This window comes from Lissotriton helveticus, chromosome 6, assembly GCF_964261635.1.
Source record: "Lissotriton helveticus chromosome 6, aLisHel1.1, whole genome shotgun sequence".
In the NCBI taxonomy this organism is placed as follows: domain Eukaryota; kingdom Metazoa; phylum Chordata; class Amphibia; order Caudata; family Salamandridae; genus Lissotriton; species Lissotriton helveticus.
Window position 1 is genome coordinate 469,519,875 of NC_136067.1, and position 19,065 is coordinate 469,538,939.

The 19,065-nt window shown below is 40.0% G+C and overlaps 1 protein-coding gene across 1 annotated transcript in view; it reads right to left on the minus strand.

Annotated features, from left to right (window-relative positions):
- The window catches only part of CSMD1 (CUB and Sushi multiple domains 1), a 4,503,734-nt gene that overhangs the window by 1,388,507 nt on the left and 3,096,162 nt on the right, over nucleotides 1-19,065 (minus strand). The window contains exon 33 of the mRNA XM_078647516.1: nucleotides 16,970-17,065. Coding sequence (XP_078503642.1) covers nucleotides 16,970-17,065 — 96 coding nt within the window. The remainder of the gene's footprint in view (nucleotides 1-16,969; nucleotides 17,066-19,065) is intronic.

A 19,065-nucleotide genomic window follows, 5' to 3' on the forward strand; every position in this document is an offset into this window, starting at 1 on the left:
TCTATATATATATAATAGTTTTCTCTTGATGCCCTAACTTTCATCTGGAAGTTTGGGTAAGGTTTGCCAGCCAGTCCAGCTTGAACCAGTTAGCAGCACTCCGCCATACACAATAATGTTTCTGAAAACGTGACATGGCGATTTTTTCCAAATCTAAAGATTTAAATGTCACATATCGTCACTTTTAGATTGGAACGTGAACCGCGCATGCACGAATGCATATTCATTTCCAACCCCGTCTTTGGTAAGTGAGCAGGAAGGATAAGGCTGAAGTTCTCTGAATGCACCGGAGAGAATTTCTATTTCCTATTGTAATTATTCACCTTCCTTTAGTAAATGCTTCACACTGCTGTGAAACAAAATTGAAATCAGTCCAGTGGAAAAGTGAACAGGGAATAAGGTCGACCTGGAATAGAGGGTGATAAATAAAATGATTGACTTTGCAGGCCAGATTGGTGTGTTCATTCAGAGTGGAAGCTATTCTCAAAGGCATTTATAAAACTGGCAGAGTAACAATGTGTTCAGATACTTCACTGGAAAAGAGAAAACCCCACATTGAAGAGGGATATACATTAAATGCAATTAAATGCCACAAAACGCATAGGATCTCTTGCAATGTGTACTCGGTGCAGGTGCTAATGTATCTATCATTTTCAATGACCACAAAAGAACTGCAATCTGAATTGTAACAAGGTTTTCCCGAGCTAAGTAACCTGGCTTTCTTGACTCATTGTGTGCTGCTGAAGGCAGCATTTTCTATTTTCCGAAATCAATTCCTTTCTGTCTGTAAAGATAAAATGGAATTCTGAATTCACCTTTTTGCAGAGAGCGGCGTGCGTTGCCACAGGCCATAGCTAGGACTCCTCTTTGCCATATAATCCTTTTCCACAGATCCCGCAGTGAAACAGCTGCTGGCAGAACTGAGCTCACTCACTGACATGCACATCACTACTTTCTCGATCTTTCCAACCAAAACAAGACATTTGCACCCCCTCAACCCTTCGAAACACAATTCTTTTCTGTGTGGCTATGCGCAAATTAAATTGCTGTTATTTGGCCTGTTAGTTTGGTAACGAAAAATCATTGTTTTGTGGAGCCTATGATAATTTGGAAGGTAATATTGGTTTACATGCTGCCCGAACGCTCCCAGTACTGCTATTTCTTTTAACCTAAGGAAGGAAAAGCTGCACTCACATTTTAAGTGGTAGACAGGATAAAACATCTACATAGTTTGCGATCACAGAAGAAAGAGACCTTCAGCTCAGCGTTGGGCCCACAGCTATATTAAGCAGCAGACAAAACGACTTTTGGCCCATTGTATGTGCCAATTCCCTGATGTAGGATTCAAATTACCAATCCATTCCATCTGGAAGCACACTTCTTTTCCTATAAGGTGTGTGCTTTACGCTAATGACTGAATGACATATTAAAAGGTGATTGTTGTGAAATATTCTTATCAGAGCATCTGTGTGATTCAATAATATTGCACCAAGGACTATACTGGTACTGCGCCTCTGAAGAGATTTCAGGATAGGTAAAGTTTGAGTAGGTCATTGAGTGATTTATTTACCAGTACTGTAATAATGAAGAAATAGTGCAGCGAATAACATGAGTTGTTCTGGGAGTCCAATGGCTATAAGCCAGGCTTTACAGTACACGTTAAGTTCATCCACTTAAATAAGGAGAAAACAGTGCACATCTATGTACTCAAGTATGCTGAAAGTTGTGACATCTACATACTCAAGTGGGCTGTCAATATTTTTAATATTAAAGATAATCTTACCTGAAATTTACATTCGTTCAATATTTCAATTTTTGAGCTTTGCATTAAGTGATTAGTATTTGAGAGTTATACATTTTCAGTAGTATTTTTAATGTTTGTGACACCAATGATACCATGGTGTTACATCTTTTAATATATTTGGGCACATGGAGACTTGTTTGATCAAGAGGGTCCGATGCACTCTACTAAAGTGGATCATACAGCAGCGACAGCCTACACAGTAAGAGCGGTGAGGTGGGGCAGGGTGCGGCAGGGGAGAAGAAGTCAAACAACGAATAGGTATTATTCATTTACTTAATTATACCTATTCTGTCATCTATCAACTCCCCCCTCCCACCCCGCCCGCTGTGTTTATCTGTGCCAGCTGTCGCTGTCCTATTGGTTTTCAAAATGTACAACACCTTCTGAGTACTATAAATTCACAGTGCTTCCCTGTGGTCTCCTTACTCATGTAGATATTTTTAAATCGGCAGCATACACAAGGACGGAGGTGATTCTCTCAGTGTACGGCTCAATGAACATTTGACACTTCAGAATGTCCTTACCCTGCAGCAGCAATCAAGCTTTTGCTTTTACGGAAGAGGTAGGCACCCATTTTCATAATATTCCTTCTGAGAGAGGAGACAGAAAAATAAACTATCCTCCAAAAAACAGTGAGTATGTTGGGGAGGCAAGCCAACCTGGCAGTCGTTTGGGAGATTGCTCCACTTTAACAAACACTGAAATGTTTAACTTCTTCTCTTTCTTCTTTAATATTTGTGTTCTTCCTTCTCTACATCTTTCTTACTGTCTTGTCCATCTTGCTTTCCTTACACTTACTGTTTTTTCCATCCATCTTTCTATAATTTCCATTAATCTATCTCTCTATTCATGTTTACTTTTTTCCAACCTATTATCACTCTACCCTCTCTTGTCTTTTTCCTTCCTCCTTTTGCTCATCCATCGCCCATCTTTTCTTCTCTGCATCCATTCCTCAATCCTCCTCTTTGTCCACCCTTACTTTGTATTCTCCTACTTTTGGCTGTCGCTCTGCTTGGAACACTAACCCCCACTCCCATGTTTTACAACCTTTGAATGAATACTGAGTGTAAGAAATTGGGTTATAGGTTGAGGGGGAAGGAAACCCCACTCAGAGAACAATCACAGTCCCTGTCAGGTGTACCACAAAGTCATAAATTAACTTTTGCTTAACAGTCTGGTGGCTTGGCACAAAGCAGTCAGGCTTAACTTAGAGGTAATGAGTAAAGTATTTAAGCAGCATACAAACAATAATAACGTTAAAAAACAACACAAGAAAAGTACCAAACATATTTAAAAAAATAGTGTACATTTTAATTAATAGAATCCAATCAAAAACCAAAGTTTAATTCAGAAGACCTATCACCAGACTTATGGGCCTTCCTGAGTGAAGTGGTGGGAGGAGCGGTCACCTGCACCTGAATAGGGCTGTGTCTGGCCTCTCACAATGTTGTTTCCACCTCCTGGAGTGTGTTGGAGCCAAGACCAGGCAGGACAATAATGTGTGCACTCCAAAGATAATGCTTTAGAGAATGCCTACTTCAAAGGCCATAAGGGAAATAAGTATTGGACCTAAAAACACAGACTTTTAGAACATTTCTGGGTGAAGAGGAACCCCTGCCAAAGAGAAGAGCTGAAGAGCTGTAAGGAGGAGTATTGCCCCTTTGCTGTGTGCTGCTTTGCTGGGTTGGCCCGCAGATACCTGGCTCTATAATAAATATCTCTGTAAGGACAAAAATGCTTCCCTGCAAAAGACTACTCATCTTAGAAACCCTTTTCTTGAAAATATGCAGCGTTCAGTTCCTTTCCTGACAATGCCCTGATTGTATTGAACAACAAAGATTGAGGGCCTGATTTGGATATTGTCGGATGGGTTACTCCATCGCAGCAGTGATAGATATCCCGTCTGCCGAAACAGGGAGTCATACAAGATAGAGGGCCTGATTTAGATCTTGGCCAACTGGTTACTCCATCACAAAAATGATGGATATCCCATCTGCCGAAGTATAAATCCCATTATATCTTATGGGATTATATTTCAGCAGAAGGAATATCCATCACCATTGTGACAGAGTAACCCATCCGCCGAGATCTAAATGAGGCCCTCAATATTGTATGACTTCCTAATTGTGCATGCCTCTGCTAAAATGTATCTTAGCTGTAATCAATTTGCACTGGAAGTGTTGTGACTGTTTTTTTCTGAAATATTATTGCAGTGTAGGTTTAGGTCACTTAATATCACACATTCATTTGATGCTAACTAATTTACAACCTAAAGTGTGAGAATGCAAGGTATACGTTTTGAAGGATGTGGATTCTTCATCAGTAATAGGTCCACAACCACCAGTCTGATAAGATGGAAGTACTCTATTGTAGCACTCTTCAAAGGGTAGCAAGGAAGAGCAGTTCGATGTCTAGTCCAGAGAGCTTGTGTAGGGTAGTATTGTAGTCTGCAGGTACTGTTGCATAAACTACAACTTTTAGGTTGTTGTACAAGGTTAGGTTTCCCACCCACGGGTGACACAAGTGAATTCAGTTACATGCACAATAGCGAATGTGAAAGATATGTTATTGTAGCTCCGCCTGCCCTCCCCAATATATTGCTGAAGTAGAGTTACTGCTTTGGTGTTACAAACAATCCCTGCAATGGGTTCAAGGGCACAGTGGTAACAGAAAGAAACCTATTTTATTACTAACAATATCACACACAAGTACTGCACTAAGAAGAATCAACACTTACCTAAAAACATACATTAAAGGGTGAACTAGTTTCTCAGCACATCTATCATAACTTCACAGTACATGAAGAAAACCAAGAAGGCATGTTCTGAACAATGAGAATAAAATACAAATTTCTACAATGATTAAAATGGCTCTGAAACCTAACATCCCCAAAACATACTTTGATGCGCTACAGTAAGAGCATAGCAAGTAAAATAACTTGCAGTCTAGAGTTTCTATGGGAGAAGAAACATACTGTGTTGGACCTGGTCCGTTTGTAGGGCTATCCCAAACCTTTTGCCTTCCTCTGCTTGTTTGTCTGACATTTTTCTTGACTTTAGGGCTCTGGGCACTTTACCACTGCTAATCAGTGATTGTGGACCTGCAGCACTGCTTGTGCAACCCACAGACGTAGTCTTTCAAACCTGCCTCACGCCCGCCACTGCAGGACCTGCATGCACAGTTTACTGCTACTTTAAATTGGCATTTAAACTGCTTGCCAAGCCTTAAACTCGTTTTTTATTACACATAGGTCACCCTAAGGTCGGTCCTAAGTAGTCCTATGGGAGGTTACTGTGTTAGAAAAAGATAGAAAATGTGCTTTTAGGTATGGCAAGTCCTGGTAGTGACAAACAGCCTATTGTGTTTCTCACTGCTGTTAGGCCTACTCCTCTTATAGGCTTGCATTAGGTTTCCCTTATATATATTTAAGTGGTAATTCCTGATATGAAAGGAGTGGTGTTGCCATGTTTGGTATATTTAGAATGGTAGTTAAAATCCTGCTTACTGGTGTATTTGGATTTTACATTAGTATTTTAGAAATGCCACTTTTAGAAAATGGCCATTTCTCTGCACTTATGAATCTTGCGCTTTGCAACCTGACTCTACTACAAGTCTAGGACTGGGTGACAGGTACACTTGGTGCATACTTTCCAGACAGCCACAACACAGGAAGGGCTGGTTGGGACAGGTGTTACATCTTCATTCATCTACATACTAACAGTCTCCTGGTCTTGGAGAGGACATTCACAGATTACATTTATGTAGGTTGTGTCCTGCCCTCACCCAAAGAGCTGATTTACCCCCTTCTGACATCTGGAGCCAGGACTGGGTTGAAAAGGACTGCTGTGTGCTTCTAAGGGTTCCGTTTGAAGTCAAGCCTTCATCAAAGAAATTTTTGAGTATAGGTTCTGGGGCTCTGACCCCATGTTTCTAGACAATGCGTGGACGTGTAACCAGACGATGCTGACTCTACAGGCTGCCATTTGGACTATTTGCTTTGTCGTGATGGACTGTTGCCTGTTGGGCTGCTGGAGAGACTGCCACCCTGCATTTTGACTCTTGTGCTGGTCTGCCTGTCTGCTCCTTCCTTTGTGCCCCAGTGTTCTCCACGGAGGGATGAGCTTCCCCCTTCCCTGTTCCCGGGGGATCTAGAAGGATTCCAGTCGGTGGCCTAGAACTGGCCATGGGACTCCCAATCTTGCCATTTTCAACCCCCAATGGACAGCATATGGTGGGTGCTCTTCTCTTCAGTCGGCATTTGGGGAAAGCGCTTCCTCATTCCCATGAGTTTAGTGCATGTTGAGCCCTTTATTCTGGGTCATTCTGAAGCGTGGGCACTCTTGAGAAGAAGTTATCCATCAGCACGTGTCAATAGCTCTGTTCCCTGCAAGGAGAAGTTCCTGTGGAGTGCTTATCATAAGACTGCACAACATTTCCTGGAGACTTTAAACAGCAGACATTGGAGGATACCATTTATGCATGCATTGCATCCCGGTGGGTTCCTAGGGTACCAGATTTCTCCACGTGTTCTCTGCTGCTCCATGGGGCAGATTTAGATGAAGTCTGGTGTGTGTTACTTTTATTGGTGCTGTCTAGTAACCAGGATGGCCCATTTTTGCGCCCTCCTGTCCTGGGAGATTGCTTTTTCTAGATCTTAGGTCTGTAATCATGACCTGTCCCCTGACCAGGGCAAGGTGATTTCCTCATCCTGGGGTCAACTTCAGGGGCACCTCTCAATGCTCATTGTTGAATACTTCCCATTCCAGCACTATTCAGGTTCCATACCCTCCAAACCTCTTTCAGGGATATTTATGTTAAAGCAGAAGTCAGGAGGCAGCCTTGTAGTGAGGGTTCCCCTCTGCAGACCCAGTCCACAGAAGTTTGAGGAGAAATTTTCTCCTCCAGTGTCCCCCAGCAGATCCAACCCTCTACTGTTCATCTGAAGGTATAAGGCTACCAGTGCCTCCGGCCCAGGAAAGGAAAATTCACAGAGTTCCATCTAAGATAAGTCCAGGGTGCTCCAGCACCCCTAGTAGAAGGTGAAGGTCAGGTCTTCTTCAAATCTTACAAACTCCATCTTCTCTGTTCACTTTTTTCTCTCCCCTTCCAAAGGGGAACCCCTCGTGTGATTCACTCCAGAGGTCTAGCATTTTCTCTTTGTTCTCCCACGGATGAGCATTTCCAGGCCTGGCGCAGTGTAAAAACTAATTATCATAAGCAGATTCTGTCCTCATCCTTTCCTTTCCTAGGAACAGGCCAAGGAACTGGCATATAGCTGCACTATGTAGGGAGGCCCTAATTCACCCGCTGGCCATGAGCTAATCAACTTGGACCAGCAGGGAGAGCTAAAGCCTAGAATCTAAGTAGAAGCTAGAGAAATATGACAAATCCTCAAGTGCCATAAGGCATGCAGAGATAATAATAACCTTGAATTTGTAAAGCGCACAGCTACCTCCGAAGTGGTTTCCCCGCGCTGGGGGCCCTCGGGAAGATTAAGCGAGCTATTGCCCAGAGTCACATGGTGCTGGGCTGACTTGCCGCCGGCGCCGGGGATCGAACCTTGAACCCCGTGGTCCGGAGTCAGGTACCCTTGCCGCTGCACCTCACCTCTTCCACCAGATGACAAAAGTGACATTGAATCAGCACTTGGGACCCATTTTTACCACATGATCAGTATGTCATACTAGTCCCTAGACTAGTCACTCGAGCTATCTAAGGTGAAACTGTACTTGGGTGCAAATTTCACCCATAATGTATAATAAAGCACACATGTTTTTGAATTAGGCACAACAGAATTTCACTCCCATTATAAGGCCTAAACTAGGTCAGCACCGATGATTTCGTAAAGGCACATGCTACCTGTGCACAGATACAGGGTTGAGCTCTACGGTTCCACGACTGCTCAAACTACATGTGTGTACATACACATGTATACACAGTCCAGGTTCAGCCAACCCAGTGCCTCTTTCCATAGTTGTTTAGCAGTTAAGCATGTGTTTAAAGATGGACACTGGTGGCTAGCAATCCCTTTGAACTAAGCATACAGTTACTGAGATGCATGCACAATAAAAATCCAATAACCAGGCAGAAATAAAAAAAACTCCATAGGATTAAAAACTTTGGATTGCATTTTTCTACATATAGTTATATACACTATATGCACAGTTGTTGTCTGCTAGGTGTGAAATAAGTTAACTGTTATGATTTTTGATGAGGAGATGAGAAGCTGATCTCTATGCAAAGAAAATCAGAAGTGGCAGGGTCTACGTTGTTTTATAGGGGTTGTAGTTTTGGTAAATTGAGGTATCTCTACATTATAGCTTAATTTCTCTACCATATAAAATTACATGAGACCCAAATGCATAAGATAATGTCCATAGAAAATGTACAAGGTGTGAGCAAGCTTTGTTTCTATTAGGAAATGTATGCCTGGTTTGGACGCTAAGGTCTCTGTCAACTTGTTGAGGGCTATCATAAGACTGCACATATTATTAATGATGGTTGTGGTTAGAGTGGTATGGTTGGGATGTACTTCGTTAGGGCATTTTGTATGAATGTGATACTGGAATTTTGTTGACATTATGAAGGTACTTATTTTTGGGAATCTAGGTAGGTTGTTGGCTAGTTGAACAAAGTGTTCTGTCTTAGTTTTGACTTTGAAAATTTTTCAGCTATCTGTTGTGAGGCACTTGAAGTTGGATCTTCTCGGGGATTGTGAAGAGGTTATAAATGTCAGTTATCAGTATGATCTTGTTCCATACTACTTTTGGATGTCCATATAATGTTTTCTAGGGTGCATGGATGTTGTCTATGACAGTGTCTGCTTCTGTTTGCTTTTTATCATCTGGAAGTGATCTTCTAGTGTTTGTAAGAACAAGATCATCCTTAGCAGTAAGAGGAGGATCGAGGCATTTAAATAGTCAATTCACTACGTTGAGTTAGGTATGAATATGTTGGTGAATATATGTCAGAAGACTGCATTATAATTTTTCCACTATCTCACACACAAAGTGAATTTCACATTTGTATGTTCTGAAACCAGTGATAAACATTGTTGTCATCCTTTTATTTCATGTTTGGATTCTTTGAAGACATTTTTCACTGGCATATGTAATCTATGTATATCTGAGCCGAAAAATAAATAGTTTATCAGGCTTCATTTGTCTATCATCACAGTGTCCGCATTCAGATTGAGGGCACAGTATGGTTTTGGGAGCATTTTAGATATGTTAGGCAGTTTTTCCTGGTTGTTTCAGATTACATCCATTGGTTTGATCTGATATTTCGGTTCTATTTTTATTGTGGAAGGAGTCATACTATATTAAGACAGCCACTATGACTTTTCAGAGAATCACATGCAGAAAGTGTTGAATTAAATAGGGAATTGACTGTCAGATCTAAGTTAACCAAGTGGTGAGCACAATTGGTATGTCTTTTGTTTTTGGTTGACATAAGAAGGCACACGGTTTATAACTGTTCATTTGTGTATATTTAGTACCTATAGCTTGTGTTAAAAAATGTTATGCAGAAGGCTAATGAAAACCATTGGAATTACTTTCAGTTTTCCCTTCAAATACAAATATGCTGAGACAGCAAGACAGGTAAGTTCAGTGCATGATCACTAAACAGTACTGACATCCATGTTTCACTCTGCAAGATGTCCCTAGGGTGGGCCAGACCACCATGTCCTGGTACTGTTGCTACTGGTCTATGCCAAATGTACTATAACACAGAGCTCAGTTTTACCCATTATGAAAACTAAAGAGAATATATAATGTGGCAGCCATACAACTGCTAAACCAATGTCTAGGTCACCACATGACATCAGTCTAGCAAATACTTCTTTGGTAATCAATGGACCAAAGCACCTTCTATAAAGCTTTCTTAATCACAGCTCAACTGATGCACAAGCCAATCTCATATCCAAGTGAAACTTCAATGGTACAAACAGTATAAGACTTACAGGCACATGCATCAAGGTAGGATTTTGCAAGTCCTTAATTGCGATTATTAAGGAATCACAATTAAGGACTCGCAAAAGCCTATGCATGTAGGAATCAGTATAAAAATAGTGATTCCTACACATTCCTTATTTGCGACTCGCAAATTTCGAGTCGCAGATAAGGAATGGCTCCAAATTAATTCTGGAACGAATGGGAAATTGCATGCACAATTTGCGAGTACCAATAGGTCCTCGCAAATTGCGCGTGCATTTTCAGGGTGCAAGGGTGTCAAAAGGACACCCTGTTGCACCCCCTGAAATTGATATGTGCACATATGTTGTGCACACTCATGCCCTAAGGCCATGTGTGTGCGCAGCATGAAACTTTGAAAAATGCACTGAAGTGCATTTTTCAGAGTTTTTGCAAATTACCTAGAAGTTCACCTTCATGGTAGTTTGCGCCCCCATTAGCGAAATCACTATTCTCCAGTGGTTCTTGCATTGTATATAAGGAATCGCAAATTGCACTGTTTGCGATCGCATAAAGCTTTAAAGCATGTGCCTGTTTGCACTTAAGATTGGCACACACACTGCCGATCACTTTTTTAAAAATCCAAGGATTTAGGAAGGAAGTAAATACTTGGCTTTTTCTTAAGAGATGACTCCAATTTGAAAACTACCATACCACAGTAAAAGCTCCACAAGTAAGGGATCACATACAAGGATGGTGTGCATATGAAAAATATGCAACATTATATTTTAAACATACTTATAGGAAATATGCCTTTGTTGCATAGTAGTACTAGATTTTCTCCTTTTTGTGGACTCTCTTTTTGCTGGACTTAGTACTCAGTTATTCTTTCTAAATGACGGAAAAAAATGCCTGTATTCCCCCTTAAAAACTGTTAAAGTAGCTTATTCCCGATTGACATATATAATTTGTCAATAAGTTCCCAGTATATGATATAGAGAACACACAATACCTGGCAGTTAAATGCCGTCTGAGGACTGCTGCACCTGTTTTTAGAATAACCCTTTTAGACAGGCGGTAAACACTGCTTATAAATATGTCACCGCTAAGTATACCTGTGCGCAAGGTAGGGTGTCTGAAATGTAAAAGTGGAACATGATCAAAATTAGAAATTATAGAATCCTCCTTAATTAGGCCCCAAAAGCTATTTCCACTAGTAGGGCCATTTCCAAATTGTCAAAGTGTAGACAGAAAGTGGCTGAAATAGTCATTCAAAGACTATATTTAATGTTTATTGAAATTACAATTAATTGGGGAAGCCAGATTTTTAAAAAATATTTACGAAAAGTAACCTTTCAAAAGTTACCTTTTTCCTGTCTGAAGCTCTTGGAGGCAAATATGTGTTAGCCTGCTAGCAGATGTCTAGAAAAAGTTTGACATAAACAAGGTATTTTTCTTCCCCTTGCTGGAAGACCAGTTAGGATGAGCTTAGCAGATTTATTAACTTGTAAAGTGCCAGACCTTTCACAAGTAAATATAAGGTGGCACCATGAGAAGGCAAACCTCTGTACTCCCAGCCAGGCTTGTACCAAAACCAGTGGGAGGTAAGCTACCCCTAAAACTGGTTTGGAGTGGACACAGGGGAGGGGGCTGTTCATTTCCCTGGTCAAATCTTTAAGTGGACACAAGAGAGCTGCACAAAGAAAAACTGAGTTCCTCATGTTGGATTTTAGAAGTTAGGGGCACTACTGGATTGTCTGCAGTGAAGCAAACAGGAACTGCTGAACAAGTGGACTGTTTACCCCATTTGTCAGGGGGAAACAATGTTTACCACGCAAGTCGTTATGACATAAATGTATGTATTATACATCAGAGTATAATCAGAGTATAACCCATAAATAAATATATATCAAAGCTGGTCTAATAAGAATTAGCAATTTGTAAATGCACTCACTCGAGACTGATTTAAGTTTCAAGCGTCTTTATTGCAACCAAAAACGCCCGACGCGTTTCACCTCTACCTGAGGCTTGCTCACGGGTTACATAACTTAGACCATTGTCTATTTTTATTGACATCAAAACACCATGTTACTTCTCATTGGTGCATTGTGGTTAATGGAGTTCCTTCACTCCAGTGTGTGTTTAAAGCGAGGCTTTTCTGATTTGCTGATTGCTCTGTTTCTGTCCTTAGGTGAAATCTCAGTGATTACAGAAATATTAGTTCACTTGACAATATTTTCTTATCAATTTTGTCATCAACCTGGATTCATCAGGTGAGGTCTAGTTCATCATCTCTCTCTCTAGTGAATTAAATGAATTAGGGCGTAAATATATATGTATAGATAGTCATATACATTAAATGTAAAAAAGGGGGTTATACTCTGATATATACTTACATTTTTGTTGCTAAGACATGCGTGGTAAAGGCTCCATGGTTTCCCCAAATGGCTAAAGCTGTTTTAGAGTTTAGTGGTGGGTAAGGGTATTGGGTGGTAAGGTTTTTTTGGGGTTGAAGGGTAGGAAAGGGTATTGGATAGTAAGGTTTTTTTTAGGATTTGTTGGACCTGCAGAAAATCATTAAGGGGATTGGACCTCCTGTCCGTGATCTAAGAAGAGCTCTGAAGAACTAAACTACTCGACCAGCTCTCTCTTTTTTCAGAGATAAAGAAGTGGACTTTAGGGTTTGGTTGGCTAATCCCTGTGTGGCTGCAAGAGGAAATTTTCCTGCAGTGATCAGATGACCACTCGACTGAACCTTGCTGGTGTCCTTTGCTGTTGAATGTTTTGCTCCCTAAGTGCAGTTGCTGAGGTCCTAGGAGCCATAGCAGTGACCCAGAGGAGTTGTTCCACAAATCCTTAAAAGTTGGGATTTAAATCACTTTTGAAATTCTAATACCTCGAAATCTATCATGGAGACCTCATAGATAAGGTGTCTAACTTTGAGACGCATTCATTGAATATAGATTCAGACTTGCCCCGCAAGGCAATTTTGAGTACCAGGGAAAAGTCTATGGAGCTGATTTAGAGTATGTTAAGGGTAACGGAGTAAAATATTTCTTTGCTATGATCAAGTACTCATCTTCCACATTCAGGGTTGTCCGCTAGCGCTATGGACATCTCTTAACTTTGGCAGGAATCACCCTCATGGTGGTTCCTACCAATGTGTTTAAAGTTTGACCCACGGCTCTGGCAAATATGATAGCACTTCGTCAAATGTTTGACTTTTGATAAAGCGGGATTTTGCTTCTCAAAAATTAAAATCTAATGACCATCACACCATGGTTTTCAATGTAATTAAAGTCAGGTTTTTCCCGCAGTGAGCGAGAGTAAAAACTGGCTATTCAACAATGCACTCTAAATTGAGCAAACAGTAAAATGGCCAAAACTGATGGCTCATAATGCATTGGGCTGTTGGAGGAGTATGTCACAACAGAGCTGTAGTAGGTTCCTTCACTAACATACTAAAGGTGTGCCATCCTGTAAATCAGCAGGAGGACTTGAAAGTGAGAGTACTCTGTTAGAGTTGCAACAGAGTAACCTTTCTACCAAACTCTAAAATAGGCCGGAAGTCAGGTTAAAATCTTCAACTAGGATGAATCTGTTTGGTGTATCCAACTCGTGCTCCACTGCGGATCACCTACAATTGCGCCTAAGTCCATTCTACTAGTTCCAGGGGTCCATTCTACCCTTTCCAGCTTTTGTTGCAATATTTTTATTCAAAACTTTGAAAATTCATCTCTCTGGTTCCCCTTATTGGTTATGTTATCTTATTTTAGTTTAATTGTATTTAATAATATTTACTAAGTTTTTTCTAACTCAGTTTGGGATTTTAATTGTTTGGTGTTTTTACTTGATTACTGTTTTGGTACTGCATAAATAACTTTACACCTTGCCTGTGTGCTCTGTGCCATAGCTAACAAAGGTTTGAATACAGATTAATTTAGTGACTTTAGGGTTCACCCGACAAGTTAGTGTTATTATTCTATGAGGTGGATGACTTCCCACTCCAAATAATAATCCACTTTCTTGCAGTCTTCTCTTCATATCATGTGTAAGCACAGCTACAAGTCTGGCATGACATCAACAAAGCACATTCATGTACAACAACAACACAACCCACAAAGGCAATGTCTCTAACTCACAGTCTACTATCTGAAATCAATGACAATGGAAGAGATTGTTTCTCACTTACATAAAATATGAATGAACATGCACATGTACAACTCTCTCTCTCTCATATTGCTCTTCAGTTCACACCAATCGCAAGCAGAGCTACAAATTCATCACAGCATATTCAGATAACCCTTTCAACCTTCTTACGTGACCCCAAAACTCATTCAATGTAGACATCAATTGAAATCCATACTGTATCAGCATAATGAATAAATGTCCTTGCATGCTATGAAGTCCTTCCATCCCTCAACAGGGACAGTGTTGGAGTAGCCCATCAGGAACTATGGCACTGCCAGATGGGACAGCTTTAAAGGGCAATTGCAGGACAATTTTTGGTCCTGTAATGGTCTATGGGATCAACACAAATGGCTAGGGGATATGAGGTGCCCTACAAATACAACTAAAATAGAATGAAATCTATGATTACAAATAGATTTCAGAAATCGTGGACCCTTACTCCTGCAGAAGGGTTTCACAGTATTCAGGACAATAGTTGCCATTTTAAAAATAATTCTACAACTAAAAAAATATTCATATGTTTCTAGAGAATGGTGGATTTGTAATTAAACCTTAACACAAACATTGGTCATGTATAGCAATACAGACCTAAGGACAATCCCTGTGTAAAAAGGAGTTTTCACTGTGGTTCAGATTTTGATATGTGCAGTAATAACACCATCCTGACATTTTCACCAGCTACACTTTGCAGGTCAAAGTTGCCCACATTTACACAGGGAAAATGTGAGACAAATTCCAAGACATGCAAGAAGTAAAGAACATTGAACTGAAGATATTTGCCATCCTGTCAGTACCACAAACCTTGCTATTATTATTTTCCAGGAGTTATAAATACCCCTTCCAATGTTGACCTCTTGTGGTATCAGAGTTTGCAGCAAAACAGATGCATTTTAATTCATACACACACATCATAAGCCATCACAATTTGTTTTAAATTGCTTTATGCATTAACTGGCACCATAACTGTAATGTGGTCATAGTAAGTATATTTGCAAAGTAATTCCCTCTGTTGAACATTTTATACCGTTTTGCTATTTAAGTCAAAATGTGAAATTGTTGAAGGACCCAAGGTAAAATTAGATCCCTTCTTAGAATTACTTTTTGCCTTCATAACTCTATGTCCAATGAGAAGAAATAGTAGGTTTTTAAATTGTTTGCTTTACAAAATGACTTTAAATAATGTGTCTTTTTGCAATTATTTCCCTTGGCAGACTATTTTATAAAATTTCCCTTTAACCCCTTATCTGATTATCACATTTTTATCCTTCATCGCAATTTTACATGTGCCTTTGAGTTATTTATTTCTCTTTGCTTTTGTGCTGTTATGTACCACGCTCAACAACTTCATGAAAGTCAGTTTTGCTGTTTAGTCCAAACTACCAAAGAAGTGCCAGGAATACCTTCAAGGACAACCATCCTTCCACTTGTGTTCATCCTTGGTTTCCTTCAGGCCCAGGGGAGTATAATATGCAATAGTTCATATTACTCTTGTACCGAAAATTCCAGTACTTACATTGACACTGCATTGCATAATTGCTCTAAGTTTGTAGTTAAAGCACCATTTGCTGGAAAAAGTTACAACAAAACCATAAACACAACGCAAAGAATAAAAACCGAGCAACTATCATTTGCAATGCTTTAAAAATATATATGTTTTGCTCAAAATGTATGCTTATGTCCGAAGTGTATAACAGCATGAATTTTTCACTAAAATACAGCACAAAATTCTAGTTTCGAATTCCATGTAATTTCTTGAAATTTCCCCCAAATTTTGCATAATTGTGCAAAATCAAATTAAGAGAAGTTCGCACAATACTAGTTTCCTTATGTAAACTGTGTTCCCTCACTTTTATAACCAGCCAGGTGGAATCCCTACATGTGCTTCATTTAAATGTCATTTTGTATCATTTTTTAAATTGTATACTTGCATGATTTAATGTAATCTTCATAGGTGAAATCAAACATACATATATGTTCTTTTCTTTGTTTAGGAACATTTTAATTTGCAGTGCAAATGAACCAATACCCTACTGTCTTGCAACTGTGAACCATATTATACACTATTACATCCTTTCGATATGAAATGACATTTTACAAGTAAAAGTTGAAACTAAGGACATATCATGACCCCATTCTGCAGCTGAGCACAAGTGCAGGATGGATAAGCGCCGGGACATTTTATGGATTTTGAAGGCCCTGAGACAAACATATTTTTGGGGCCCCTGTTTATGAACAGCTTTACATTTATGACCAAATTTGAGCTTGGTCCAAATTCTAAATGTGATTCTATCTAATATTCAGGGATAGTGATGTGTGTTTTCAATATTGTATTATAGCAGCAACTCACTAGTATTATTGCAAATAGTCTCTGGGACTGAGGTCCTCTTTTGATCAAAAAAGGAAAATTTTTATGGATGTAGCATGGTGCTGAAAAACAAACATTTCTCTGAGAAATATCTGTAATAAACTCTCACATATCACTTGTATAAATATATATTAAAGGTAAACAGTGTTTAAAACAATCTATGTTTAAGAATCATTCAAGGTCATCAGGGCAGGACTGTAAGGAGAACAGAACTAAATCTTACAGGTGGGCCCGAGAGGCTGGGGCCCTGGGGTAGAGCACAATTTGTCCATGCCTTAAAACAGTTTTTAAGAAAATCTTGCCATTCACGGTGCATATACCAACGTTGTCAGTATATGAACTGCAAACCGTGCATAACATACATGGCCTTGGGATTTTCATTAGCAAATTATTTATTTTGCTGGGTTCAAAATTGCGATGTATGGAGAAAAGTGCACGGAGTGCCAGCTCTATTTCAGTAAACTAAACTTAAATGCGCTACAATATGTGCCTGATGCTTCATGTCTTTCGCCCTTTAGACTAGTTAACTTGAATCTGTCTTTTAGAATTTGCGATGCATCATTTAGTGTTTGTGATGCTTTTGCAGCCTTAATCATTCTTGGTAGATAATCTGCCTGCAGGAATGGCTGTAGACTATTACTCTGTTGATAGAATCTGTACACGTCACAAAAGACCGAAAGAAATCATTACAATTACCTTGGTATACAAAGTGAAAACCTCTTGCTGATGCACCACTTTTTGCGCTGAATCTCAACAAAATGTGATTGGATGTGGCCAAAGGCAAAGTTTCACCTGTGAAAAATTGATAAGAAAAAGGTTAAGATAAATGCATAAAAACTTGAGGGTGCATACTCTCATATTTACGTTCAACACACTCTATCTTTTTATTAAATTTGCAATATTAAAATTAAGTAATTAATTAGTATGCTATCTTAATCCATGAGCCCTCCATCGCTGGTGAGTTGGAAGAGATTAGGTAAAATACCAGCCTTTCCTCTCCTGTGTAAGAATCTGTGGCAGCATAAATGGCTCAATCATGAGCTCCCTTTGTGATCTACATCAGGAGCTTAGCCAGCATTGTTGTCTTTGAATTTTCCTCTCTGATTGGCTGTTGTTTATGTTTTTCCATCTCTGTGACACGCTGTTTGTCTGCTTCTGGTTCGCCCTCTCTCAATGCACCGGCAACCGACCTTGATCTTAAAACAAGTTCCCCTGCCCAGCTATGGGTGGAGGGAGAGGTCTCTGAAGGAGTTGCGGGTTGTGATGGCTTTCTTAATGGTTCAGCTAGTTTTGAAGATCGCACGGACCAGCAAAGGAAGCCAATGGCATTCCATCAGGATGATTATGATATGATCATATTTCTTTGAGCTTTGGATGAAATGTGCTGAAGTTTTTAGGATGTCCCTAAAGGGTTCAGGTGCAGAGTCAGAAAGACTATGGGGTGAGTCATTCTGACCACCCAGTTGTGTGAATACAATACAATGGCTTGTACATCAGTCTGACATCACTCTCTGGAAGAAATGATCTGACATTCTTTCAAAGCGAGAGTACCAAACTATCTTTGTTTTGTTGACAGTGTGTTCCAAGAGGGAGAGAATAATGTCCAGGGCGAATCCCAGTAATTTGGCATTCAGTAAGAGTTGGGTTTCAAGTTGCCAATGTTCATCTCATTGAGCTAGAGTTACTGTATCTTGTTTAACATTCTTGCCAAATAAAAGGAATCAGTCTTGGTTGGGTTGAGCTTCTAGTAGGAGCTGCACACCCAGGTCTGCATGATGTGCAAACATTGTTTGAGGTTTTTGATGTCCGAAGCAAAGAGGACTTTCAAGTAAAATTGTGTATCATTGGCGTACTGGTGAATCTTGCTGAGTAGAGCACCGAGTGACAGCATGTAAAGTTTGAAGATGACAGGCGACAGTATGCAAGCCCATGTGAACAAACTGGTGTTGGTTGGAAAGGTAGGAGGATCAGCGAAGGACATTGCTGGTGCATCTGTTACAATTGATGAAGGTATCTTGAGAGGTAAGCAAATCCAATAGTCGTAGGTATTCTTAAGTAGGTTTTTTAGTTATAAGTTAGGTAGTAAGGAATGCCCCACCTGGAGCAGCATCCAGCTGCTCAGCTCCACTCACTCAACCTGACCACACATTCAAACCATGCATACACGAACATTCTAATGACATCACACACACAGGCTGAGCAGCTGGGAAGGAGAAGACCAGAATATAACAGCATCCTATTCAGAAGGGTGAGTATGAAGGTGGGATGCTCAGTGGTGTTAAAGGCCCTTGAGAGCTCCAGTGATATAAGGAGGCGTGGATCACCTTCACCTGTAGTCAAGAGGGCATTGTCTACAGGAAGGTGGCAGTCTCTGTTCGGCAGCATAATCTGAAGCTAGATGTGCTGTCATGCAGCAGATGGTCACCCTCCAATCTAGGGATTACACTTTGAAATGACTACTTTCTTGTGCATGTCGTCCTACAGCTGTTAGCCATTCTTTAGAGTTCTATGAAGCACAATTTTCACATTTCTATTCCAAAATTAAAATGAGTTACAGCATATTTAACACAGTTTTGATACCAAAGTCTTTTAAAAGAAAGAGAGAATACAGCAATCATGCTGCTTCAGGATATATCTCCATTTTTTACTACAGAAACATCAAATGTGACTCTGACTATTAAATAAGTTCCTTTTTGGAATTCTGTTGTGCCATAATATTCAATCTAGCAACGGACACCTTGGCAACTTTTTGAACCGATTAACAACACTGCCTTCTCCACAGCATCAACTTA